The 27,988-nt window shown below is 40.2% G+C and overlaps 1 protein-coding gene across 2 annotated transcripts in view; it reads right to left on the bottom strand.

The window, feature by feature from the left end:
• NPAS2 (neuronal PAS domain protein 2) overlaps nt 1-21,040 on the bottom strand; it is an 82,340-nt gene extending 61,300 nt beyond the window's left edge. The window contains exon 1 of one of the 2 annotated variants that reach the window (XM_060769760.2): nt 20,357-21,040. In XM_060769760.2, the coding sequence (XP_060625743.2) occupies nt 20,357-20,634 (278 nt within the window). In that variant the 5' untranslated portion in view covers nt 20,635-21,040. The remainder of the gene's footprint in view (nt 1-20,356) is intronic. The other variant, XM_060769759.2, reaches the window with a different exon arrangement.
• Nucleotides 21,041-27,988: the final 6,948 nt, after the last annotated feature.

Here is a 27,988-nt window from a genome sequence, read left to right as displayed (position 1 = left end):
ATAAAAGACATACTGGCTTAAGTTTATCTTACTTACCACAAACATGAGCTACTGGAACTATATGAAGAAATGTCACTTTGGAAATAAAAATGAGCTCTTTCCAACTTCTCATTGTGTGATTATTTTAGAATACACATTCTTAACTGGCATTAGAGCAGAGTGATAAAAGCTATGCATTGCTTTGCCAGATAACTTACTCGTAGGGACATAAATTTGTAAAATTAAATTTCTTCTTAATCTTTACCTCCTCAAGGTAACACAGTACATATACTTCTTGAGATGTATTCTGGTTGAAATAGGCAGTCATTGCATGTTTGTGAACAAACAATGCAGAAAACCAATGACCCATATTTTGTAGATTACTGCCAATGTTACTATGGGATGTGCCTATCATTCCTTTTCTTCTTGATAGGATGAGAAAGATTTCTCCTAGCAGAAGCTGTGTAGGAAGTTATCTGTTCCAGTTCTCCAGCATTTTCTTAGTAGCTTGTCTGGTAAGGTTAGTCAAGACAAATATTATATTTTGTAGCTGAGTACACTAGCAGTATATTTGGAATTGCAACAGCAGTAACCAAGCCCATACCTTCTATATGACCTGTTGAGAAATGAAATAAATTGAGTTGTACTTAGGAAAGTTATGCTGTGTAGGAGGCAAAAGGTGGGGATTCTTGCCATCTAGAAACCTATAAAAGCTAAATATAAGACTAGTTTCCATGGGGAATATATTTAAACTGCTGAGCTGCTGAACTTGTTGATCAAAAGGTTAGCGGTTCGAATCCGAGGAGCAGGGTGAGCTCCTGCTGTTAGACCCAGCTTCTGCCAACCTAGCAATGCAAAAACATGCAAATGTGAGTAGATCAATAGGTACTGCTCTTGCGTGAAAGTAACAGCACTCCATGCAGTCATGCTGGCCACAGATCTTGGAGGAGACAACGCCGGCTCTTTGGCTTAGAAATGGAGATGAGTACCACCCCCCAGTGTCGGACACAACTAGACTTAATGTCAGGGGAAACCTTTAACTTTTATATACACATACTACATTTCATGATGTTTTGTAAAAAGTTTTTTTATACCTGTCCAACCCTTTCTTCCTTGCACTTTATCTACCTGGATTTTTAAGGAATGCTTTTTGTTTGTTTGTTTTTTGTCATGCCAGGAGCAATTCGCTTCTGGTGTGAGAGAATTGGCCACCTGCAAGGACATTGCCCAGGGGACGCCCGGATAATTTGATGTTTTTGTCATCCTTGTGGGAGGCTTCTCTCATACCCCCGCATGAAGAACTGGAGCTGATAGAGGGAGCTCATCCGCCTCTCCCCGGATTCGACCCTGTGACCTGTCGGTCTTCAGTCCTGCCGGCACAGGGGTTTAACCCACTGCGCCACCGGGGGCTCCATTAAGGAATGCTACCATTGGGGAAATGGTGAAGGATGACTGTTGGGTCACAATAGCATGTCTAAGTAAACAATACAATCAAGCTTGAACTGGGAAGGAATGGGATTCTCCTCTGGCCAATACTACTGTAGCCTAGAAAAGGCAAGTAAATGGCAGCAGCCTCTAGAAAGGTCTACTGAATATTCATGAACAGGAAAAGAGAATAAAAGAGGGAAGCAGAGAAGCCTCTACCAACTATTCCCAAGATATTGAAGAAGAATAGCTCATCAAAATTGAAATCTGAAAAAAAAAGTGCAGCCTGGTAAAACAATAGATGCATTTTGGAAAAAGCCTTCAAACTGTCTCTTTGTAGTTGTTGTGTGCCTTCAAGTCCGTTATGTAATGATGAACCTAAGGTGAATGTATCACTGGATTTTCTTTGCATCACCTTAGGAGGGGGTTTACCCCTTGCCTTCCTCTGAGGCTGAAAGAGTGTGACTGAGTAGATTTCTGCAACTGATTGGGGACTTGAGTCCTGGTTTCCCAGTGTCCTAGTCCAAAATTCAAATTGCTACGCCATGCTGGAAGGTTCCAATTGTTATTCTTTACATAAGCAAGGTTTATTTTAGCTGATGGCTTGAATAACTTCATTAACTGAAGATTTTATGTACTGATTTTATGTTAGTTAAGTTTATGACCATCATCCTTATTTATCAGTGACAAAGAACTTAAAATGTATCAAGTATTATATACAGATTAAAAACATGGCAGACCTTGTTAGCACATGCCTCCATCCACATATACACTGTCAATATGTTCAGGAGGTACATGTGTCAGTAAGATCTTTAACCAAGAGCAAAAAATACTTGTGTAAAGTAAAGGAAAACAAACTGGGTTCTCTAAAATGAGGAGTTAGAGGCAAAAGAAGAGCCAAAGATTTTTTTTTTAAAAAAAAAGGTACAAAGGAAAGTAACTTAATTTGAGCAACAGAAGGAAAACAGTACTTTGAAAACTATACATAATCTCTTCATGAAGAAACTCCAATCTTTTCTACTGATTCATATTGTTGATTGAGGTCTAGAAAGCAACTGAATTTTACTCTCTGTCAGTGACAATACTACATAAATTTATTCAATTTTGTTTACTGGAAAAGTGAGTTCTTGGATTACAACTCCTGAATTTCCAAGACGGGAATGGCCGTTCTGAGAGAACCATGTGGCCATGTTGGTTGAACACTAGTTTTTTCCATGCTTTTCTCTATTTTCATAGACTGCCAGAAATGATCTAATATTATTTACTATTCCTATGCTATATTCCTAGCTGTCAGTACACAGTCATGTATATAATTTCACTCATGTTATTGACATTAAATTACAGCGACAACCCTTAAGTCAATCACCAATGGTGTTGTTGTGTACTGTCTTCTCTGGTTGTCCAGTCTGCCAGAGCTTCCATGTTCAAAACTAATCACAGTGGAAGTCAATCTACATAGCAAGAATAGCAAGAAGAAGAAAATAGGCTGATTCAGTGCAACCATTCTCTTGGACCAAAAAACACCAATCAACATGTCAGGCTGCACTTCACTTTGTGACAGAGTGATGAGCCTAGACCAGTCTCTTCTTATTGACCCTTCAACAGGCTGACTGGAAGGAGAGTAGCATAGCACATGGTAATCAAACATTTCAGTGTTGATGGCTAGATGAACTTGGTGACAAAATTCTTCAGTAGCATGACTTCTGGGTGTATAATCATCCTGGAAAGAAATGACAAATGGAGTGCCGAAGGGTTCCGTCCTGGGCCCTGTTCTGTTCAATATCTTTATTAATGACTCAGATAAAGGGCTAGAAGGCAGGATCATCAAGTTTTTCAGATGACACCAAATTGGGAGGGATAGCTAATACTCCAGAAGACAGGAGCAGAATTCAAAATGATCTGAACAGATTAGAGAGATGGACCAAAATTAACAAAATGAAGTTCAACAGAGACCAAGGCAAGATACTCCACTTAGGCAGAAAAAATGAAATGCAAAGATATAGAATGGGGGGTGCCTGGCTTGACAGAAGTCCCTCTCCAACTGGCACCCTCAGAACTGCTTCTTAATCTGTTCTAAAATGTTTCCTACCCCTCTGGAGCATTTGCAGGGGAGAGGGGGGGAATGGAATAGGTGTAGTGTGAAGGGGGGATCAACCTCCATTATGCATTAGATTCCATTGTTTTGACAGTAGGAGTTCAACACTGGTTTGTAACCCAATATTCTGGATCCATCTACTATAAGGGTAGCATTTTAAAAAAAGAAATCACAGAGCTTTAAAATAAGCATATTAAAATATACTATACTGACATATATAATATTCTAGATGCCAAGTTAAGAAATGCAATTGTTCACGCTACAGTAAGTTTACATTGGCCCAAAGTAACTGGGAGTTAGGATGTGCAGTGACCTGCTTTAGCAAAATCACATTATCTGCCTGGATCAAATGGGTCGATGAGACTCTTTAAGTGCAGTATGTTTATTCCTTTCTCATTCTGTAAGCAGCATCAGACAAACTATTTATAAAAGCTAGCCTCTTGCAATGTTTCCCTATTCTCTTCCAATGATTCTCGATTAACTTCTGAGGCTGAGCTGTGATTCTTGTCTTTTCCTTGAGAATGGGTTGGTGCCCATCGTTATTATGTTATACAACCAGAGAGTTACTTGAGGAATGCCCACATACATTTTATCTGTTTAAGTGTTCTGCTTGTCTCCTGTTTGTTATTGTCAAATGTAGCTTTGTAGGCATCTATCAAAGCTACATTTAAAATGAATAACTTAAGCATTTGCACCAAGAACAAGTTTCAAAGAACTCTTTTCCGTTCCACAAATAGTCTGACAATTAGCATTAGGACTGAAGCCTAATTCAGCATTGGGAATGCTGTTACTGCTGTTACGTATATCACTTTTTTATTCTGTCATATGTCAGGAAACTTAATGTTAAATTCATTTTTAACATCTTGTTTTATAGCCAAAATAAAGCAGGAGAACATTTGCTCAAACTCTTGCATCAAGGGATTAATAAGGTTTGAGATGTAAACTTTATTATTAGATCAGCCTTCCAAAGTCAAAGACACACTTTTTTTTCATGTCAGGAGCGAATTGAGAAATGGCAAGTCGCTTCTGGTGCCCCCGGGTGGTGCAATGGATTACACCCTTGTGCCAGCAGGACTGAAGACCATCAGGTTGAAAGTTCTAATCCAAGGAGAGTGCAATGAGCTCCCTCTGACAGCTCCAGCTCTCCATGTGGGGACGTGAGATAAGCCTCACACAAAGATGATAAAATATCAAAAACATGTGGGCGTCCCCTAAGCAATGTCCTCGCCAAAAGCGAAGAAAGACACTGATCAAATTGAAGAAGTGATGGTAGAAAATTGGTGGCATTTATTTATTCCAATACCCTATATACTCATGTATAAATCTTAAAAATCTAGTCAAAAAACCTGAGTTGACTTATCCATGGGTCATTGTGACTACTGTACCTTAATTCTTTTCAAAAACAGAATTGTCTCCTTCTCTAAGTAAAGTGCCAAAAGGCAAGATTTTAGCTCATTTTAGGGCAGCCTAAAAGAAGCACCAACTCAATCTACTCTCTCTGCCATGGCTTTTTATGAATGCCTGGGTGGGGAAAAGGTGAAGATAGCCAGGGGCATCTCCTCCCCCCCCCCCCCCCGCCCCAAATGGCACTGGTGATTGTGGAATGATCCTCAGCTTATCCATGGGTTGTATCAAAATTGATTAAGTTTGGCCCCAAAACTTGCCCTTAACTTATACAAGAGATGAAATGATACAGCATTTACAGAAACGTATACAGTTACACCTCAAAGTCCCGGATAAAGTCCCGGATAAAGTCTTTACAGCATCTTTTTATGACTGCCCAGCTCCCCTTTATTCCTTATCTTTTTTTTCTAGCTGGAAAGTTTTCAGAAGTGTCAGCTAATTGTACTGCAACTGTTGTGCCTGCCCACAACAGGCAAAGTAAACAGTAGCTCCCTCTAGAACCCCTTACTGAACATATGTGTTATGTAAAAAGGAGAAAACATATACCATAAGTCAATCTTAGTAGCTCCCACCAGTATGTTTGGGTGGGGAGAGCACAGATATATTGGTTTGGTCACAAACACTGAAATAATAAAATGGTGGAGGATAGTGAAATAAAACTTTGATTCTGAATACAATTCTGAAGGCGCTTTCAAGCCATTTCTAAAAGGATTTTTTTCCCTACTTAAGCAAGATTTATTTGATATAGTTGTTTCATGTTACATGTGCTTTAAGAAATTTTTTTTTGATGAAACATATTGAATTGTTTATTTTTTAGGATGTAGGAATCAATCTCTATTCTTTCCTCTTATACCAAAGTTTTTCTTAAAACAATCGTGTCCAGGAAGTTATCTACTTTTTTTGTTAACAGAGGTATACATGCTACGATATAATGATTATTTTTCAGTGGAGTAGAGTTTGGTGGAATCTTATAACAACATAGTGATTACAATTAAGTGAGTCACAGGCTGTCGCTTTGTTTTGGTGCACTCTTGTAATAACATAGTGCTTATTATTCACTGAATTATCCTGTTCTGTCATTAAGTCATCTATCTATCATGGTACACTGGTAACTATAGACAGACAAGGATATATCTGTGGTCTTTAAAATACTATGGCTGTGCAAGAAAAGGGAGTAAATTTAATTTATTGTAAACCTAATCCTTTTTATGAGTCTTCACGTCCACTGTTCCGCATACAGTATAAATCCCAGAAATGTCCTGTAATGTGTCCTGTACTACATGGACATGTATGAATCAACATTAAATAAACCTGTAGACTTATGTTAAGATAGGGTACACTCAGATCCCATGAATACTCTCCCCCTCTCTCCCATGCAAATAAGCCATCATAAATTCAGTGCTGTCCTCTTAAGGTGGCCATGTCCTCATTTTCTCTATATCACAACAACAAGCACCAATTCACTCAAGGTATATGTCTTCAAGTCTCCTACAGACTTCTGTTGGTTTTTCTTGGGTTTTCTTACACAAGGAATACTCACAGATGGGTTTGCCAGTTCCTTTTTCTGATATAGCTTACAGCATTGGGCATAAATATTTAATTTTTAAAAATTATTTTAAGAAGTACAACTGTTCCCAATTTTTATTTTTATTTTTGCAATTGACAGAAATGGTTGTGCGAGTAAACAACCCAGAAACATGTGTTTGTTGTTAATCACTCAAGGTAGTTAACAAATATATGTGGCTGAGTTTCACTTCTATTCAATGAAAAAAGTTCTGAAACAGTGTATTTATAATTTTAAAGGCTTAAATATTTATTCTAAATACTCATGCATATTCATCACTGCCTTATCCAATGCTGAATCAGCTATTATTCCTCAAATGGATTAGTATGGTTGCATTACTTCTCCAGTTGCCAAGCTACTATTAATTTCTTCTTTTATTATTCCATGAATACAATTAGATATTGATTCAGACTCTGGCTGGATGCCTGGAAAAAATCACTGCATTTGTTTCTGTATCAAATGCCCTTTTAAAGCAGTCAATTTTAAACTATGTGTTTTAATCTCTGTGTTTTAAATATGTATATTTTAATGGTCTTACATTTTAATGTATTTTAACAATGTTGTAACTTGAGTCATGAGACAATTATGAGTTTGAGTTTTAAATTTTAGAATACATGTATTAAAATGGCGTAAGTACTCCAAAGGTACCAGATCCCATCTCATTTTGGAAGGTAACCAGGATCAGCCCTGGTTCGTACTTGGGTGGAAGACACCCAACCCATATATCTCAGAGAAAGAAACTGGCAAAACTACCTTTGAGTAAGGTGTGCCTAAGAAAAACTTATGGAATGCATGGAGTCACCATAAATTTACAGACAATGTGAAGAAACATACACACAAAAACATTTAAAAAATGACCTGGTATCATGGATCATGTTGAAGTCTATATATTTGTAATCTCTCTTAAAGTGTAATTTGTGATGTTCTTCCAAAGCTGAACATGAGAGGGAGAAAAAGGGGGGAAATATCCAGCCTGATACCAAGTATTATGTGGCACAAATGGTATTGCAGAGGACCTTGTTGTTGTTTATTTGTTCAGACCTCATGGATCATCCCACGCCAGAGCTCCCTGTTGGCCATGGCCACCCTCAGCTCCTTCAAAGTCAAGCCAGTCACTTCAGGGATACTATCCATCCATCTTGCCCTTGGTCTGCCCCTCTTCCCTTTTCCTTCCATTTTCCCCAGCATCATCGTCTTCTCCAAGCTTTCCTGCCTTCTCATTATATGGCCAAGGTACTTCATCTTTGCCCCTAATATTCTTCCCTCCAGTGAGCAGTCAGGTTTTATTTCCTGAAGTATAGACTGGACTGAAAGCTATAATTCCATATCATATTGGAAGACCCTAAAACAACTCTAGCCAACTGTTACCACTCCCCTAGCCAGTTTTCAGGCATCAGGTGGTTCAAGAGAGGAGTCAAAGACAAGGGAGGCAAAGAAAGGCCAGTATTTTCACCAGCTAAGGACTGGATTTAGCCCCATTTATCACTGTGTCCAATTATCAAGATTTGTGACCCTATTAGCCAAGAGATCTGTACATTTATTTTCTGTTTCTTGGGAAAACACTGTCCTCTTGAGTAATTATTTGAAAGTTCTCAATATTTAGCCCCTAATCCACAGTACCTAATCCTTTCTTACTTTTTGAGGCAGAGAAATCACCCAAAATGACAGAGAATCTGATGTGGAGAAACGTTCTTTTTCCTTATGTCCAACTAATGTCATAGCAGCCAAGGAACAAATAGGAGGACAATTTCAAATTTCAACCTCCTCCCATTTATATTGTTATAGTTAATAAATGGAAACCACTTAACTGAAGACAGAAGAAACAAGTAATACTGCATCCTAGTGTAAGTCACAAACTCTTTTTCTGGACTAACAGTTGTCTATTCATATTCAAAGACAAAACTCACAAAAGAACAAGCCTTCAAATCCAACCTCATATCTTTATAATTATGGCCATCATCTCAATAATCCTTTTAAATCAGGCAAATGAAAAAACTATTTTCAGTTTAAATCATCTCTTTTTCATTTCCAAAAACAAAATGGCTTTCAATGAAGATGTATAGAGATATTATTCAAATGTTATTTCTGTTGAAAAAATATGATAGGCTGAATTAGCTCTCTTCATCAATAGCTGATACTACTTGGAGAAGCAGTAGAAGTATTTTTATTTCTACAAAGAGATCCTCTGTTACGATAACAGTAGAAGGTAATTAACTTTCCTTAAATATCACTGTGGGAATTCCTGTGATGCAATGTCTGGTGCTAGTTAGTTATATATAAATGTTTCCTCTAATTAATATTCATGTTCTTCTCCATTGGGATGCCGCCTCATTATGCTTAAAATCCCTGCAAGGACTAATGTTTTGTGAAAAAATACAGAAAATTGGAATACATCTACTCAATAGATTTTATATACAGGAAAAAAACCCATGAAATAGGAAGGAACAATACAGTCTCCTATCCCAATATCCTTCCCATAAAGTCTAAATGGACTTTACATTCACTTCTCCCTGCCCCTTCCATATGCAAAGCTCTAGGAAAAGTAGAACCCAACATTTGGAAAAGTTACTTTTGAAAAAAACTATAAAAACTGAGTTAGTTTTTGAAAATAAATTTTCAAGGTTTGAGAAAGGTCTAGACTTAATACAGAAAGCAGGGAAATATGCAATGCTGCAAGATGAAAAAAAATGACTAGAGCTTGGAAATGTTATTTTTCTGAAAAGAGATAGACTCTTAACAAAATGTTAGGGTTTGGTTGGTTTGTAAATAAAATAATCATCATTTTTAAAAAAATCAATTGCAATCATTTTGTTGAAAGACTGATCACACTCATTACCTAATAGTAACATGCAATACTTCAAGTATTCAACCTCATTCTTTATTTTCACCATGAGAAAGCTTTTGTATTTTAACAAAAATCTTGCATTAAAAAGAGCACTTTTGTTTCATATGCATAGTTGCCTTAAAGCATCTGAACTCGTTTGAGTAGAGAAATCCTTGGATGACACCAAACTATTATTATGACTGTGCATTGGTGCAAGCCCCAAGGCTAGAAAAGAGGCAGGCTTGCCTGTTTTATGCTCAGCTGATCTGCACAGAAAGACTCCATTCGGGGCAACAACAAATGGACATCAACAAGAGTTAACTGCTCTGACCAGAGATTACACTTAGAACATTTATTTTTGTACTGTTAAAAACTTGCAAATCTGAGTCTGACTTTATAACCCCAATGGTTATATACACAGTAGAGATGAAAAGAATATTAGAAAATATTCAGGAAATGATTGGGAAAATGTTTTTTGACTACTGAGAAACCTTGGGCCTTTTCAGACAGGCCCAAACACAGGGCCTGTCTCAGTTTTACCTGAGGCATCTAAATGACAGGATTATCCTCAGGTAAAATCGAATTAATCCTGAGAAAACTAGGATCTCCCAGTTTGTTCTGGATTAAACACTGGATAGATCTGGACCTTTAGCTAAAGTCCAGATCTTTCCAGGTGAGGAGCCTTTGGGAATTGACTAATCCCCACAGTGATCCTGGTTCTTCAGATGAGATGACTCCTACCCCCTCACCCCCCAGCTCCCATTTCTCCCCAAAGTGCAGGCCCATCTGGAAAACTATCTTGATGTTTGAAAATGACGCGTCAGTTGGTGGGGGAGGGGGAGGCGGGATTTTCCTCTCCCCTCACCACCCTATCGTCACATCCTTTTCACACGTCAGAAGAGCTGGTGACAGGCCCCTCAGGTATGTTTGGTGGGAATGGGGGGCTGCGGGGGCTGGATTTCCTCCTGGGCCAACCTCTGGGAAAGTCCGGGGGTTGGGTTGGGGGTGTGGGTGGGAACTAAATAAATAGATTTAATATCCCAGTTCCTCCTGGAATTTAGCTGTGTCCAAAAGGGCCCCTTGATGATTGAATCTTGGACTGAGAATAATTTTCACAGTTTATGACTTACTTTGCACAAAATTCACACATGGTCATTATTTGCAGAAAAAGTCTTGTAATGTGAAAATATTCATTCCTAACAAAAGAAATGCTGTAGTTATGTGTAGCATAGTTGATTTGCATAGAAAACAGCATTTCTTTGCACAAGAATTAACACTTCTGCACTGAAATATTATTTTCCATACCAAAAATTGTATTTTGTCAGCAGAACTGATACTTGCAAATTTTATATAAGTCTGAAACTACAAATCATCTTTGAAATTTGTGCAGTTTTTAAAAAAGTTTTTCTCCATGTGTTAACCACATTTTGTACACATGGTTTCCTTTTTCAATGGAATGCACAGGGCACTTTGAGCCAAAAAATGTGGAACATTACATTTTACTCTTTTTTTAAAAAAATCAAACATATCCTGCTCCAATCCCACTTCTGTATCTACAGTACTTCTTCACAACCAAACTACATAGTAGAAGAAAGCTACATGTATAAGTTATCAGCACGTGTGTGGCTTGACCCTTAATTCCACAATGATATCCTCTGTTCCTTTTTCTTACCTGAAATGTGTTTAACCATACAATATGTTTCTTTATGAATCACAATAGTGCTAAGAGGTTTCTTTTCCTCTTTAGATTTCTGACCACTTCATTACCATGACAACAATGAACTGAGTAAAGTTGTGCTGCTACACTTAAAAATACTAACTAATCTCCTTGAACATCCATATGAAAGCTTCCACTCAGCCTGACAGAATTAATGGACAAATACTGTATAATCACATCCTATATTCTTTGCTGCTTAACAAAATGTCAAGTTATTATAAGGTGAAATGATGCACAAACTCAAACTACCTATTGACCTCATTATTCTCAGTTTGGAGATCTAAGCCCTAAGCAAAGCAGTAAAATTAAACCAGTGGAATCAGTTCTTCTAGATCTCATTTCTCCACGCATCCCCAACAACCTAAGGCTTTGATGTCTGTGTTGCAAGCAGAGGTATGCGGGATGCAGCAAACTGAATTGGCTGCAGTGAGAGAAAATAAGATCGTGAACATACTAATTCTGCTATAAAACCCATCAGGTGGATTATGATATCTGGGGTTTTTTAGCCTTGGGATTTGTAATAATATACAGTTACCATATTACTTTAGTTCCCAGTCTGATAGCGAGAACTGGAACCAGTAGCATGCTGAATTTAGGCAATGCTTATAGCAAATACAGAAAACTTTGCTCCACCAAGATTTTTCAGAAATTCGGCCCCCAGATCTAGCAAATGGTAAGAAGTTGTGGTCCAAAACCATTTGAAAAACTAAGGATTGCAATAGCTAGTTTACACCTCTACTTATTCAGAAGGATTACCTTGGGTCCATTACTCCCACACTCTCCAAATTGTATTACAGAGGTTTTCTGAGGAGAAAACAGAAGACCTTTTCATGGATCTTTGGCCCCTTCCACACAGCTGAATAACATTCCACATTTTCTGCTTTGAACAGGAATATATGGCAGTGTGGACTCAGATAACCCAGTTCAAAGCAGATATTACGGGATTTTTTGCCTTGATATTCCGGATTATATGGTTGTGTAGAAGAGCCCTTAGGATGCACCTACACTGTAGAACAGTGGTTCCTAACCTTTCTTCCTCCAGGCGTTTTGGACTTCAACTCCCAGAAATCCCAGATATCTTATCACCTTCTAGAAACAGTGGGACCTGAAATCCAAAACACCTGGAGGAACAAAGGTTAGGAACCACTGCTGTAGAATTAATGCAGTTTGGCAACATTTAATTGCCATGGCTCAGTGCTATGGAATAATGTCAAAATGTTCTGGAAACTCACCAAACTATAACTCCCACAATTTCATAGTACTGCGCCATAGCAGTTAAAGTGGTGTCAAACTTTAATTAATCCTACAACGTAGATGCACCTTTAGTCACCCCAAGTTTCCTGCTGGAACAAAGGGGAGGGGGAAGAGCCATAACTAATTGCTATAGGCCGTGCTTTGCACCCAAAAAGGCACAGGTTCAAGCTACAGTCAGGGCTGGGAAAGAAACAATGAAAAATTAGAAAGATGTCACCTACTAATGGACTGTAGATAATACTAAGCTGGAAGGACCATGCTCTTACTCGGAACAAGATAGTTTATCATGCTTCTAATGAAAACAATAATGATGTGAATCACATTTGCTTTGCATAAATTGCCTAATACAAAAATGGAGATAAATAAATCTATTGAAACTGTTGCTTTTGTATACTATGGTTCAAAAAGGCATAGATTATAATTCACACTTCTGTACTTTGCATAGCTATGTGAAATGATGGCTAACAGCAAACATTATTTTCATTGGGACAAACGAAGAGACTTAGTGAAACTGTGGATGTTAAACATGTATATCAGTTCTATAGATACAGAGTGATATTGCACATCCATTCAGCCACATTACTAGTACATACTTGTTCAATTGGCTCATTTCAGGATTTCAAGCTCTAAAGTGAACAAATAGATCCCCAGTTTCTGTTTAGGCCAAAGTGCTGGGCATATAGCAGTCACCACCTCGCCTTCTCTCAATTCGTAATTGAAGATTATGACAAAAATGAATCATATATGAAAAACCAAGAGTGTAGTAAATAAATATGTATTCATATTGATCATTAACAGGATATAAAATACATTTAAAAAGTACTACTATTCTATAGTGTGTACTGCAGAATGTCACAGTTGTAAAAAAATATTTTGTCCTTGCTATCAACTTAAAATAACTTATAAATATTACGCAAAATATGAGCTGAAGGACAAGTTATTTCCTACCTTTACCATTAATAATGAGTCATCCTGCTGAACCAATTTCTATGTAGCTTTTAAATTGTCACACTCTTCATGCTGCAAAAATGTATCTTGATTCACCAGAAAGCAAGTACAGTATAACAAAAAGTAAATATATAGATAAAGTTACAGTATATAATTTCATTTCACAGCCAGAATCAATTACAATGTGGTAGCTAGAACTATTCATGCTACATTTTGTCACCTACTCACATCAGAGAAAAATAATAATAATAAAATTGTTTCCTTTGAAACTGACAAATAGTGTAAATATCTTACCATTTTTCCCACAGAAATATCAGAAGAAATCATTTTCATCTCTGGGATTTTAGAGCTTGAGCTGCTAATCAGGTTATTTACATTTTATTTTATTAAATTTAAATTATTTTCATTTGAAAAAGGCCAAAGCATGTGCAGACTTTCAATATATTGCTGACATATCCAATTAAATCCAAGTAGACTCACCAACATCACTGAAATTTAAGTTAGGGTTGAACTCACAAGCTCCATTCATTCTAGCATTCGTTTTGGCACACAATAATACTTCGTAGGCCCCTTCTACACTGCCATGTAATCCAGATTATCAAAGCACATAGTCCACATTATCTGATTCAAACTGGATAATATGAGTCTACACTCATCCAGTTCAAAGCAGATAATCTGTATTTTATATGGCTGTGTGGAAAGGGCTTTAGGTTCTGAATCTATATTATCTGCTTTGAACTGGATTATATGGTAATGTAGACTCATATAATCCAGTTGAAAGCAGATAATCCAGATTCAGAAACTGGATTATATGGCAGTGTAGATCCAGTCTTACGGTACACCAAAGTATCCGCTCAAAAGCAAATCTTACTGAATTCAGTGAGATTAAATCTTGCATAAATGCATATGGGACTACCGCCTCCATTGGCGTCTACAATAAAATCTACACATATCGATTCAGAAGTAAATTCCATAAATTTTAATGGATTTTACATTGAAGATATATCTTACTTTAACAATTGTGCCAGGAGAGGTTTTCCACTGCATCTGAGTATAGTAAGTGATCTTGGGGGGAGGGGGGGGGGCTGGGTAGACTAATGGCCCTTCCACACAGTCATATAACCCAGAATATCAAGGCATATAATCCACAATATCTGCTTTGAACTGGATTATCTGAGTCCACACTGTCATATAATCCAGTTCAACTAAAACATGTGCACCAGTTGCTCCTGTACCTTGACAAATCTGACTTGGCCACAGTGGCCCATGCTCTTTTTACATCCTGAATAGACTACTGCAATGCACTCTACGTGGGGTTGCCTTTGAAGACTGCCTGGAAGCTCCAACTAGTCCAACAGTTGGCAGCCAGGTTGCTCACTGGAGCAGCATACAGAGAGCATACAACTCCTCTGCTATGCCAACTCCACTGGCTGCTGATCTACTACCAAGCACAATTCAAAGTGCTGGTCTTAACCTTTAACCCTAACCATCACAAAGTTTAAGATCAGCTGGAGAGGCCCTGCTCTCGATCCCATCATCATCGCAAATGTGACTGGTGGGGGCGAGAGACAGGGCCTTCTCAGTGGTGGCCCCTCGCCTGTGGTATTCTCTCCCCAGTGACATCAGATTGGCTATCTCTCTCCTATCTTTTAGAAAGAAACTCAAAACCTGATTATGGGACCAAGCGTTTGAACGATAGAGGCAGCAATTAAGAATAAGTCTCCGGTGATATGAATAACAATGGTCTGACCCCGACTTGGATTTTAAACCAGCTTAATTTTAAACAAATGCCTTATTAATGTAATGTTTGAATGAATTGTTTTAAATTTATTTTTTATGAATGTGGATGGCACTAAATGAGTGCCTGTTGTGAAGTCGCCCTGAGTCCCTCCTCGGGGGTGAGAAGGACGGGGTACAAATGCCCCAAATCAGCCTGAGAAATGCTCTTCTAGGTTTACAAACAGATACATCTGTACACATGGATATCTGAGCTGGTATTTGGACCACCCATAACCTCATAATCACAAAAACAGAAGAGATGGACAAAATGTCCCATCCTTACTGTTATGATTCAAATTGTATCCTTATTAGCGACTTGAGGAGCAACCCAATCATAAATAACAATCTTTCTGTTCTTAAAATACTTTCTCAGCAACCATGAAAATATACAGCACATATTCTTTGCGGTAGAACAAATCTACATAGGCCATAATAAAATTGAGGTCATGTGTATGTAACACATCTCTTCCGAAGCCAACCATGCATCCCAAACAATTCAGTATAAAGATCTGTCTTCAGCTGAATTTGTTTCCAGAAAAATAGTAAGTAGAAGAATTTTGCCAAGCCAACAATTTGTTCATCATAAACATATTCTTCAAGCAACCCAAGAAGTGAGATTAACTGATATTCAATAAAGAAATCAAACAGAAGATGGAGAATTGCCATTCTCTGCAAAAAGAAAAAAAGAAACAATAAACGAAGCAGATTGTGGCACAGACCATGAATTACTACTATTAAAAATTAGACTAAAGCTAAAGAAACACACTAAACCATCCACTGTGCCAAACTGCAACCTAAAGAACATTCCCATAGAATTTTAAAATAAGTGAAATCAGAAGTAATTTGAATTCAAAGACAAGGAACAGAGCAGAAGCAAAGATTGTAGGAAAATTTGGCCTAGAATCAAGAAATGAAGCAAGAGATGAATTTTGCAAAACTAACAATTTGTTCATCATGAAAACATTTTCAAGCAACCCAAGTGACAACTGTATAGATAGATATCAATTACGACTACATAATTGGGAGCACAATATGGAGAAGCCCTACACTCACAGCAAAAAGACACATAAATTGTTAAAAAAAAACCAGAATAAATCTCCATTGGAAACTCAGTAGAGTGGGCCTTCCTTCTCAGTGGCTGCCCCTCAACTCTGGAACTCTTCCAGCAGCAGGTTGAAACTTTTTAATGGATTTTAACTGTGAATTTTTTAATACCATTGATATTTAATTCAGTTTTAATGTTTGTATATTTGTAGATTTTAAATTGTATTGAAATGCTTTTAATGTAAGCCACTTTAAGTTTCCTTGTGAAGAGAGAAAGCAGGGTATAAATAAACATAATAATAATAAACATAACAACAACAACAACAAACACTAAGACAAAATGCAACCTGAGGAATATCCCCATGGAATCTAAAAATAATGGGAAAAACAGATTTGCACTATTAAACTTAAAGGTTCCAGGAGCCAAAAGAATTCTGGACTGAAGCCAGGGAAAATTTCAGGAATGCAGCTGAAAATAACCCTGAATACAAGTAAAATGACTATGGTAATTATCAATTCAAAATATGCAGACAATACTGTATTTGGAATGATTACTGAAGAAAGTCAAGGAAGAAAGTATGGAAATCAAGACTCGGCACTTTATATGTTTTTAATCTATTTTATCATTTTTGTGTGTTTGACTTGTTTATATGTTTTAATTGTTTTATAGTTTGATAGGGTATGTATTATTGCTAAATCTATGATACGACGTTGAATTTTTGCCAGAACCTGTAAGCCACTTTGAGTCCCCTTTGGGGTGAAAATAAAGTAAATAAAATAAATTAATAAGTACAAAGGCAGATTTAAGGTTGAGCATTAAGAAACCAAGAATAATGACCATGGATGATTTACATAATAGATGATGAGGACACTGAAATAGTTCAGGATTGTCCAAATCTTGGCTCATGATTAAAAAGAATGGAGGCTGCAGTAAAGAAATCAGAGCAAGACTAGAGCCTCTTCCACACAGCTGAATAAAATCCTACATTATCTGCTTTGAACTGGAATATATGGCAATGTGGACTCAGATAACCCAGTTCAAAGCAGATATTGTGGGATTTTCTGCCTTGATATTCTGGGTTATATGGCTGTGTGGAAGGGCCCTAGGACCAGGAAAGGCAGCTATGAAGGAACTAAGTGGGATCCTGACATGTAAAGATACGTCATTGAATACTAAAGTTATACGTATTGCTGTGAGAGCTGGACAGTGAAGATTCATCCGAAGAAAATCAACTCATTTCAAATATAGTGCTGCAGAAAAGCTTAATGGAAAATGTGGACTTCTAAAAAGACAAATATTGTATTTACTTGAATTTGACACTCACATTTTTGGCTAAATTGCCTAGCCAAATTTAGGGTGCGCATTAGATTCACATCATACAGTAACCATGGTGCTGAGCCAAAGAGGAAGCTATTTCAAGAGCATCTGGAGCTCCAATTTGAGAGATGTCATCTTTAATTTAATTGTCATGGATCAACACAATGCAATGCTGGGATTTGTAGTTTGGTGAGCTATCCGCAATCTTTGGCAGAGAAGATTCAAGGCCTTGGCAAACTACATACCCCATGACTCCATAGCATTGAACCAAGACAATTAAAGTGTATTCATACTGCAGGATTGAAGCACCCCAAGGTTTTCTTTTCCATTGCTGGAAACATTGGACCTCTAATATTATCTTACTTTGGCCACATAATGAGAAGAAATGACTCACTAGAAAAGACAATATGTTTGGTAAGGAAGAAGGCAGTAGGGAAAGAGGAAGACTGCATTCCAGATGGGTAGACTCAATGAAGGAAGTCCCATTAAGAACTTGAAATTAAGAACATGGAAGTGGTCCCACTTACCATTGGAATTTTTCTGTAGCAGGCTTCTCAGGAAAGTCAGTAAAGTGCACTTCCACACAGCCCAATATCCCAGAATATCAAGGCAGAAAATCCCACATTATCTGCTTTGAACTGGGTTATATGGCAGTGTGGACTCAGATAAACCAGTTCAAAGCAGATTTTGTGGGATTTTCTGCCTTGATACGAAAGGGCCCCGAGTCCACACTGCCATATAACCCAGTTCAAAGTAGATACTGTGGGATTTTATACAGCTGTGTGGAAGGGGCCAGGAGACTAGCCTTTGAACCCCCACTCAGCCCTGGAAATCTGCTGAGTGACTTTGGGCACGTCACATACTCTCTGCCCCAGAAAACCCTGTGATGGTGTCACTTTAGGCTTGCCATACTTTTCGGCAGCAGCAGGCAACACAAGCACCTACTTCTCAGGCTCTGTGGTGTGGGAAAATGGGACTTGTGTCCTATCTCCTAACTCTTTCCTAACAATTGACCACAGGTCAGAAGCAGTGGTTCCAGGCTTAGTCCAGGGACTAGTGCTCTGAGGAGTGATGCTGTACAATAGTGGTTTCCAGACTTTGGTCCTCCAGTAGTTTAGGACTTGAACTCCCAGAATTCCCAGCCAGATTCCAGCTGTTAAGAACTGTGGGAACTGAAGTCCAAAACACCTGGAGGACCAATGGTTGGGAACCACTGCTATACTGATACGCAGGTCACGTCTATTGTGTTCTGCTGGAAACTATGTGTTATGTTGCAACAAAGGGCCCCTCCACACAGCCATATAACCCAGAATATCAAGGCAGAAAATCCACAATATCTGCTTTGAATGGGGCCCCTTCCACACAGTCGAATAAAATCCCACATTATCTGCTCGGATCTGGAATATGTGGCAGTATGGACTCAGATAACCCAGTTCACAGACAGCAGATATTGTGAAAATTTCTGCCTTGATATTCTGAGTAATATGTCTCTGTGGAAGGGACCTGAGTTAGCTGAGTCCACACTGCCATATAATCCAGTTGTTTTGATACAGCTGTGTGTAGGGGGCCTAAGCCAACCTTTTCTCCACCTTTTGGTGACCTCTCTCTTCAGAGGGCCCTTCCACACAGCCATATAACTCAAAATATCAAGGCAGAAAATCCACAATATCTGCTTTGAACTGGGGACCCTTCCACACAGCCCTATAACCCACAATATCAAGGCAGAAAATCCCTCATTATCTGTGTGGACTCAGATAACCCAATTCAAAGCAGATAATGTGGGATTTTCTGCTTTGATATTCTGGGATATAGGGCTGTGTCGAAGGGCCCTGGGCTGGCTGAGTCCACACTGCCATATAATCCAGTGGACCTGATACAGCTGTGTGGAGGGGGCCTAAGGGCTCTTCCACACAGCCCTATATCCAAGAATATCAAAGCAGATGATCCACAATTGGGAGCCCCTGGTGGCAGAGTGGGTTAAACAACTGAGCTGCTGAGCTTCTTGACTGAAAGGTTGCAGGTTCGAATCAGGGTAGTGGCATGAGCTTCCAGATTCTGCCAACCTAGCAGTTTGAAAACATGCAAATGTGAGATCAATAGGTACCACTGTGGCAGGAAGGTAAAGGCGCTCCATGTAGTCATACTTGCCACATGACCTTGGAGGCATCTACAGACAACTCTTCAGCTTAGAAATGGAGATGAGCACCAACCCCCTAGAATCAGACATGACTGGACTTCACAGGCAGGGGTGGCTCAACCCATTACGCAAAGTAAGCATTTGCAGTATAGTTGATTTTGCCCAGGGGGGCTCTTGGGGTGCTCCTGGGGGAAAATAGACCTTGACATATGCGAGTTGTAGTTACTGGGATGTATAGTTCACCTACAACCAAAGCGCATTCTGAACTCCACCAATGATGGAATTGAACCAAATATAGCACATAGAACTCCCACACGAACAGAAAATATATATCAGTGATTGGTTGGGCGGGGACCAAAATACTGTTTGCTTACCATTGAAAATTACCTAGGGCCACGTCTGTTCACGGGAAAACCTTTCCCTTTACTAACCCACAATATCTGCTTTGAACAGGGTTGGCTGAGTCCACACTGGCATATAATCCAGAGTGTGGAAGGGGCCTCCTCCTAAGACAGCCTTTTCTAACCCTTTTGGTGACCTCTCTCTTCAGAGGGCCCTTCCACACAGCCATATAACCCAGAATGTCCAGGCAGAAAATCCCACAATAGGTATCTGCTTTGAACTGGGTGATCTGAGTCCACCCTGCCATATATTCCAATTCAAAGCAGAGATTGTGGGATTTCCTGCCTTGATATTCTGTGTTAGATGGCTGTGTGGAAGGACCCAGAGAAGCGAAGAGTGCGGGGAGGTGAACCTGGGCCACCCGTGGGAGCGGTGGCGAGGGCGCCCCCTAGCGCGGGCAGAGGAAGGAGGAGAAGGAGGAGGCTGAAGTGTGTCACTGTGCCAGGCGCGCGCGGGGCTGGCTTACCTGAGGAGCCTGGCGGGAGGGCAGAGGGGCGCGCGCGCGGCCAGGGCGCGAGGCCAAAGCGGGGCGGCGGGAGTGCTGCTGCTAATGCTGATGTTGCTGCACCCGCTGCTGCTGCTGCTATCCGCGGTGGCCACTTGCGCGCGCGGACTCCCGCCGCCCTGGGTCTCCCACTCGCGCTGCCGGCTGGCCGAGTTCTCCCTCTTCAAAGGCACGGGGGGCTCCGAGGCGCCTTCTTTTTTGCTGCTGCTGCTTCCGCCACTCCGCCGCCGGTCTCTCATGGTGTGAGGGAGCCCCGCATGCCGGACGCTGCCCGCTCCCTTCCCTCCTCAGCTCTGGCGGGAAGGGAGAGCGGAGCCGGGGCCGGGCATTAAGTTGCGACGAAGACCGCGGGGGCCCTTCGCCTCCAAAGTGGCTGCTGCCCCGGGGTCTGCGGAGGAGGGGGCATCCTCTTCGAGCCACGGAGGAAGCTTCCCTCACGACATGCTCTCTGCGTGGGGCTCTCTCTCTCGCTCTCTGGGTTGAGGAGGCTCCCGGCCAAGAGGGAGCTGCGAAATGGGGTCAGGGAGGCAAGGCGCTTCCTTCGCGCGCCCTCCTCCTCCTCCTCCCTTCCCGAGAGAAGGTGGGCTGAAGGGTGGGCTCTTTCGGCTTCTTTTTTGGCGCGTGGGGAGGAGGAGGAGGAGGAGAACCAAAGGCAGCTGCGCGGGAAAAAGAGCGCGCGGCCTCTCCCTCTCTTTCTCTCCCGCCTCTTGTTTTTGCACAAGGGCAGGAAGCGCTCCACTGACCTACATATTATTTTGCCAAACAGACCTGACCTTCCCCTTCCTTCCCAGGAGGAGGAGGAGGCGGGGGCGGATTCCACACGAAGGAGAAGAGGAATTTGGGGCCGGCCTTGAGATCCGAGCGAGCCCTTCCGAGGTGTGCCCGGAGAGCCGTCGGCAAGAAGGCAGCGCACACGGGCAACGCACACTTGCAGGAGACAGAGTTCACCCAGGGAGTTCAGGACTTTGGTTGAGCCCGCTGTCCTCAGACCTTGGGTGCATCTATAGTGGAGAATGAGGGCATTTTGATACCAGCACCCTTTGGCAAAGAAGGTTAAAGACCTTGTAAAACTAGAATCACAGAGTTGGAAGAGACCTCATGGGCCATCCAGTCCAACCCCCTGCCAAGAAGCAGGAAAATGGCATTCAAAGCATTCCCGACAGATGGTCATCCAGCCTCTGTTTAAGCCTCCAAAGAAGGAGCCAACACTACACTCCGGGGCAGAGAGTTCCACTGCTGAACAGCTTGCACAGTCAGGAAGTTCTTCCTCATGTTCAGATGGAATCTCTTTTCTTGCAGTTTGAAGCCATTTCTTGCTCCCTCCTCCCTATGACTTTCCCTCACATATTTATACATGGTTATCATGTCTCCTCTCAGCCTTCTCTTCTTCAGGCTAAACATGCCCAGCTCTTTAAGCTGCTCCTCATAGGATTTGTTCTCCAGACCCTTGATCCTTTTAGTTGCCCTCCTCTGCACAAATTCCAGCTTGTCAACTTCTTTCAGTTGTGGTGCCCAGAATTGGACACAGTATTCCAAGGCAGAATAGATGGATCTAGACACTATACTCCTATTGATGCAGGCCAAAATCCCGTTGGCTTTTTTTGCCACCGCATCACATTTTTTGCTCGTTTAACTTGTTGTCCATGAGGACTCCAAGATCTTTTTCACATGTACTGCTTTTAAGCCAGTCACCCTCCTTTGGACACATTCCAGCTTGTCAACATCTCCCTTAAATTGTGATGCCCAGAATTGGACACAGTGTGATTCCAGGTGTGGTCTTACCAAAGCAGAATTGAGGGGTAGCATGACTCCCCTGGATCTAGACACAATACTCCTGTTTATGCAGTTAGGAACTGCCAGGCTTTCATGGCATTGAGACATGGCAGCTAAAAGTGGTGTCAAACTGCCTTAATTCCACAGTGTAGATGCCTCCTGGTTGGAAACCTGTGTTCCCTTTCCAGGCAGGTGCAGAGGACACTTTCTGGAGTCTAAACTGCTTAGACGGGCATTTGTTTCTAAATATAAATGTCTGCCTGTCAGATTTTTTAAAATGTTCACAGTATGTATGTGTTTAAAAATTCAAAGTGCTCCAAGACACAGTTTTGAAAGATTTGAAATTTGGTTCCAGAATGACTTTTTAATGTTTATTAAGTAGAACCATTGAAACATAAGAGTTGGAAGAGACCACAAGGGCCATCCACAAGGAAAGCGCCCCCAACTGAAGTCTGCACACCTGTTTTATAATTTTAGTGCCAAACAGAGGATGCATGTACACCATAGAATCAATATAGTTTTGACATCACTTTAACTGGGACATGAGAAAAGCCTCCCACAGGATGGTAACACATCGAAACATCCAGGTGTCCCCTGGGCAACGTCCTTGCAGACAGACAATTCTCTCACACCAGAAGCGATAAACTGCAAGCCACTCCTGACGTAAAAAACAAAACAAAATACTTTAACTGTCATGGCTTAGTCCTTGGCCAGGGGACCTCCAAAGAAGACTGTGCTGGATCCTGACAGCTGTATTTCAGAAGGAATGGCAAACCATCTCTGAAGGCACATATGCACAAGGCAGTTTGAAGGCACACACACACAAAAGTGCCTCAGAACTCAACATATGAAAGCTAAATTGAGAATGAAGTTAATTCTCTGCCTTACATCTCAGCAGAGAAGCCCACATAACATATGGGCTGAAGTTTCTCCAGGTGCAATGTCTGTCTCCACATCCAAGACCATGGAATCTGACTTGAGTTGAAGGAGTTTGAAGAATTAATGTTATAATATTACCCTCAAGCTCACTAAGTTTTTCTTAGAATCATAGAATTGGAAGAGACCTCGTGGGCCATCCAGTCCAACCCTCTGCCAAGAAGCAGGAAAATCGCAATAAAAGCACCCCCGACAGATGGCCATCCAGCCTCTGTTTAAAAGCCTCCATAGAAGGAGCCTCCACCACACTCCAGGGCAGAGAGTTCCACTGCTGAATGGCTCTCACAGTCAGGAAGTTCTTCCTCATGTTCAGATGGAATCTCCTTTCTTGTAGTTTAAGCCATTGTTCCACGTCCTAGTTTCCAGGGCAGCAGAAAACAAGCTTGCTCCCTCCTCCCTGTGGCTTCCTCTCACATATTTATACATGGCCCTCATCATGTCTCCTCTCAGCCTTCTCTTCTTCAGGCTAAACATGCCCAGCTCTTTGAGCCGCTTGTTCATATGTCTTGTTCTCCTTGATCATTTTAGTCACCCCCCTCTGGACACATTCCAGCTTGTCAACATCTCCTTTCAATTGTGGTGCCTAGAATTGGACACAGTATTTCAGGTATGGTCTTACCAAGGCAGAATAGGGTAGCATGACTTCCCTGGATCTAGACACTAGACTTCTATTTATGCAGGCCAAAATCCCATTGGATTTTTTTTTTGCTGCCACATGACATTATTGGCTCATGTTGAACTTGTCCATCCATGAGGACTTCAAGCTTTTTTTCATATGTACTGCTGTCGAGTCAGGTGTCCCTCATTCTGTATCTTTGCATATCATTTTTTTCTGCCTGAGTGGAGTATCTTGTATTGGTCCCTGTTGAACATCTTGCTTCTTTTTGTTAGGCACCTTGGAAACTGAGGTAAACAGATAGTATACAAAGATGCAGATTCAAAAACACCTGTAAACTCAGATTCATTACATATAGGTGTAATACAAAGACCTCCATTCCATTCCGTATAGTTAATAGGTGACCAAGATGCATCTACACTGCGGAATTAATTCATGGCTCAGTCCTGTGGAATCATGGGTGTTGTAATTTGATAAGGCAACAGACAACTTGACATACAAGGCTACAGACCTTGTAAAACTACCAAGATTCCATAGTGTTTTGGGCACTTAAAGTGGTGTCAAATGGCACTAATTCTTAATCCTAAGTTTCTAAATGTAACATTGAAAATAATCACATTTGATTTATTTGGGTTTTTAAACATATATATGCACATATAGGTCCATGGAGGGTTACCTGTCAATGCTGAGATCACAATAGAACCCCACCCCCCAATAAAAAAGCTTCTATTTGCCATGGAAGAGAAGCAGTAAATGACATCAACAACCAATTCCTTCTTGTAGAAAATAGCAAATGGTGTGTGTCTGTGACAGCTTTCATTAGGATCAAACTATGGGGCAAAACGATCACCTTCCCCTCCTGCATGCTGCTTTCTGCAAGCCTGTTTGCCTCTGGCTGCAGGTAAAATTCCCATGCAAGACAGGTACTGTATATGGAATGCAAACATAGTTTTAACATATTGAACGGTTAGATATTAGCATTTCTATGTCTGCAAATAAAAGGCAAGAAAGGGAATAGAAAATGTTTCTGGTCTTTTCATATTACACCAGAAACTTTCAGAAGTGTCTTATATAAGAGGGAAACATCGTTTGCGATGCTTCCAGCATGATTTTCTCCCACACACACAAAAAAGAGGCCACATCTCCAAACCTTCTGCAATATTAATTGGATTTTCTGTTTTGCATGAAGATGCTCCCGGACCATGTAAGCAGGCAGAATGAGGGTCCAGAGTTTGTGAGCTATAACTGCAGTTGGAAGTGGCAGGGAGGAGCTGAATCATTGCCTCAGTGCTCCCACTTTGGTTTCCCTTTACTAAGCTTTCTTCACTTGTCCAGAAGCTACTTGTGAATTACACCATGGCTTCCAAATCACATTTTGCTGAATCTTTTTCTTCCCTTGATTTAGAGAATGTCTGCTGTGGAATAATTCCTGTTGTGTATGTGTGTATATTTCAAGTGTGTATAGGATTGTATTGTCGAAGGCTTTCATGGGTTGTTGTAGATTTTTTCGGGCTATATGGCCATGTTGTAGAGGCATTCTCTCCTGACGTTTCACCTTCATCTATGGCAAGCATCCTCAGAGGTACTGTGTATAGGATTCTTTCCACACCTAAGGGAAGTAATTGTTCAGAAATAATTTGTCCCAAGCCTACTGAAATCAATGGGCAGAAAGAAAGGGGAGAGGATGCTGGTGTGTTTTCCTACAAAAGAAAACACCCCTGCAAAGTTCTTTGCTTCTCAAAGCACGAAGGAACTATTTTATGATGTGGTGCCACACAGTCAATTAGAGCAGAACCTTTCATATAGCTTTTTAGAAGACAAAAAGAAAATAGGTCAGTCTCTTTTCTCCTCACTTGTATTATTTTTGTCTAATACTCCTTTTGAAAACTCATTGATGCATGGAGAAGCATGATAGATTCTGAGAAAAAAAAATCACGTAATGTTAGGGTTGTGTAACCCTTGTGTACTAGTTATCTTCTTTTCATATTATAAAGAATTGGGACTAAATTACAATCTGGAGCAGACATTAAATTAATGGAATTTACATGCATGTTGATTCACCATTCAGCAACTGGTTTAATGGGTCTACCTAAAAATAGTAATTGGATTAAACATTGGAATATAATAGTGAATTATTTCAGCCACCATTTAAAAGTTATAGACCTTTTTTAGCTTGAGTTTTTGATCTTTGGTATCATTCTCTCTTCTGTCTTGTTCTAATAAAAAGGCTGTAGTCATAATCAGATTAAAGTGAGCATTGAAACACAAAAACACATCTCCTTTTTACTTTTGGTTGTAATAGTATGTTTATTTCTGTTATCACTATGTTGCTCAAGATAGAAAGTAACATCTTAAAATTATTATTGAAGTATCAGACTACTTTCTTAGCAATAGTGCCAATATATAATCCTTTCTCCATACCTTGGACATCTTTTCACATTACATTAAATGTTTTGGGGAGGTGAGCAATAGATTGTTAAATTCCTTGATTGAGATAAGCCTTACCAAATTGGTAGGCTATAAATCTCATCATCTGTTGCACTCTAGCACTGGAACACTCCTGGAGCTCCCGTCTGTCAGTTCCAGCTTTTCATGTGGGGGCATGAGAGAAGCCCCCACAGGATGGTAAAACATCCAGGCATCCCTTGGGAAACATCCTTTTAGATGGCCAATTCTTTCACACCCAAAGCAGCTTGCAGTTTCTCAAGTCGCTCATATAAAAAAAAAACCTCACAGACTCCTCACTTTGATACCCATCACCCCCCCCCCCCTCATGCTCTGAACATTCAGAATAATCCTCTGATGCTTACCAGACTACAACACCATCCTCAGTCATCAATCAGATTGCAGATTTTTTTAATGTGAAAGCATCTGGTAAATGGCAAGTTGCAGAACTTTACTTGAAAACTCCAGGAAGTGCATTTTTGTAGGAACAATAACAAAATGTGCCACTAGGGGGAAACAGTGAAGCCAAGCATGATATCTGTAAACTCCCATGTCAATTTTATTAACAAACGAATGAACAATAACTCAACAAAAACAATGTTCCTATTTCTAATAATCAGGATTAATTAATGTTTAACATAGCACCGCAAACTCTGCTGCTTGTGTACCTGAAAGGTTTCCCATCTAGGTTTTCCTTTATTGATAAAGTTTTTTCTCATACCTATTTCAAACCTAATAGTTTGGAAGTTTTACAAGTTTTACTTGGTAGTTAATTCTATTACACACTGCCTTTTTCTGATTTTTATGTTATGATACATCTGAAGAGACTGAGAAAAAATTGAGGTTGAGCTAAAATTAAGATGCAAAAGACCCAGAGAGAAAAATAAAATTAAAAAGGCTTTGTCTGGTGCTGAAAGAACAAAAAAGTGTGTATGTGGTATAAATCTATAGGGAAATGATCCCAGAATTGACATACTTCCATGAAAATAATGATTTTAGTACTATTTAGATCAGGTTAGGAGTCACATGCCCCCCCCCCCCCCCAGAAGTTGTAGGATTGTAAGTCCCAGCCACCCTAGCCAGGATTGCCCATGGAGAGAAATTATGGACAATGAAACCCAACAATATCTGGGTTAATCCTGCCATAGATGAAAGAAGCCTCCCACAGACGAAGCATCAAGAGAAAATCTTCAACAGCAGAATGACACATTGTAATTTAGTGTGATGCTTTATCCTCTTTCTGAACCATCCTCTCAATGTAAGATGATAAATAATCTAGTTAAACAAGAGTTTAATTTTAGTTGAAATATTACAGCAGAAATCACTAGCAGTAGTATCTATGGGTTGCTGAGAGTTTTCAAGCTGTATGGCCATGTTCCAGAAGCATTATCTCCTGACGTTTTGTCCACATCTGTGGTAGGCATGCTCAGAGGTTGTGAGGTCTGTTGGAAACTAGGCAAGTGGGGTTTATATATCTATGTATATATCTATACATAGATATATAGTATCTATGCTTGTAATTGCTCTCACACCAGAAGCGACTTGCATTTTCTCAAGTCGCTCCTCCTGACATGGAAAAAGTTGCTTAGTATGGTGTTTCTCATTAACAGAAACTTTTGGCCTGATCAGAGCATCTAGGGGTTAAAGCAGGAGTGATAAATACGTAGTTCCTCCCTAGTAGCTGTCTTTATGTCCTGAAATGCCTCCTTCCACACTGCTGAAAAATGGCAGCCCTAGTAGCTGTTTTGGGCCACCATTCTGACTTCTGATAGGGTTAGAATTGAGGGGAGGGGGTGCATTTCAAATCTGGAAGTTATTTCTTA

Source organism: Anolis sagrei, chromosome 3 (genome assembly GCF_037176765.1).
Source record: "Anolis sagrei isolate rAnoSag1 chromosome 3, rAnoSag1.mat, whole genome shotgun sequence".
In the NCBI taxonomy this organism is placed as follows: Eukaryota; Metazoa; Chordata; class Lepidosauria; order Squamata; family Dactyloidae; genus Anolis; species Anolis sagrei.
The sequence above is the reverse complement of the archived record's forward strand: the minus strand, read 5'-3'. Positions and strand labels throughout refer to the sequence as shown.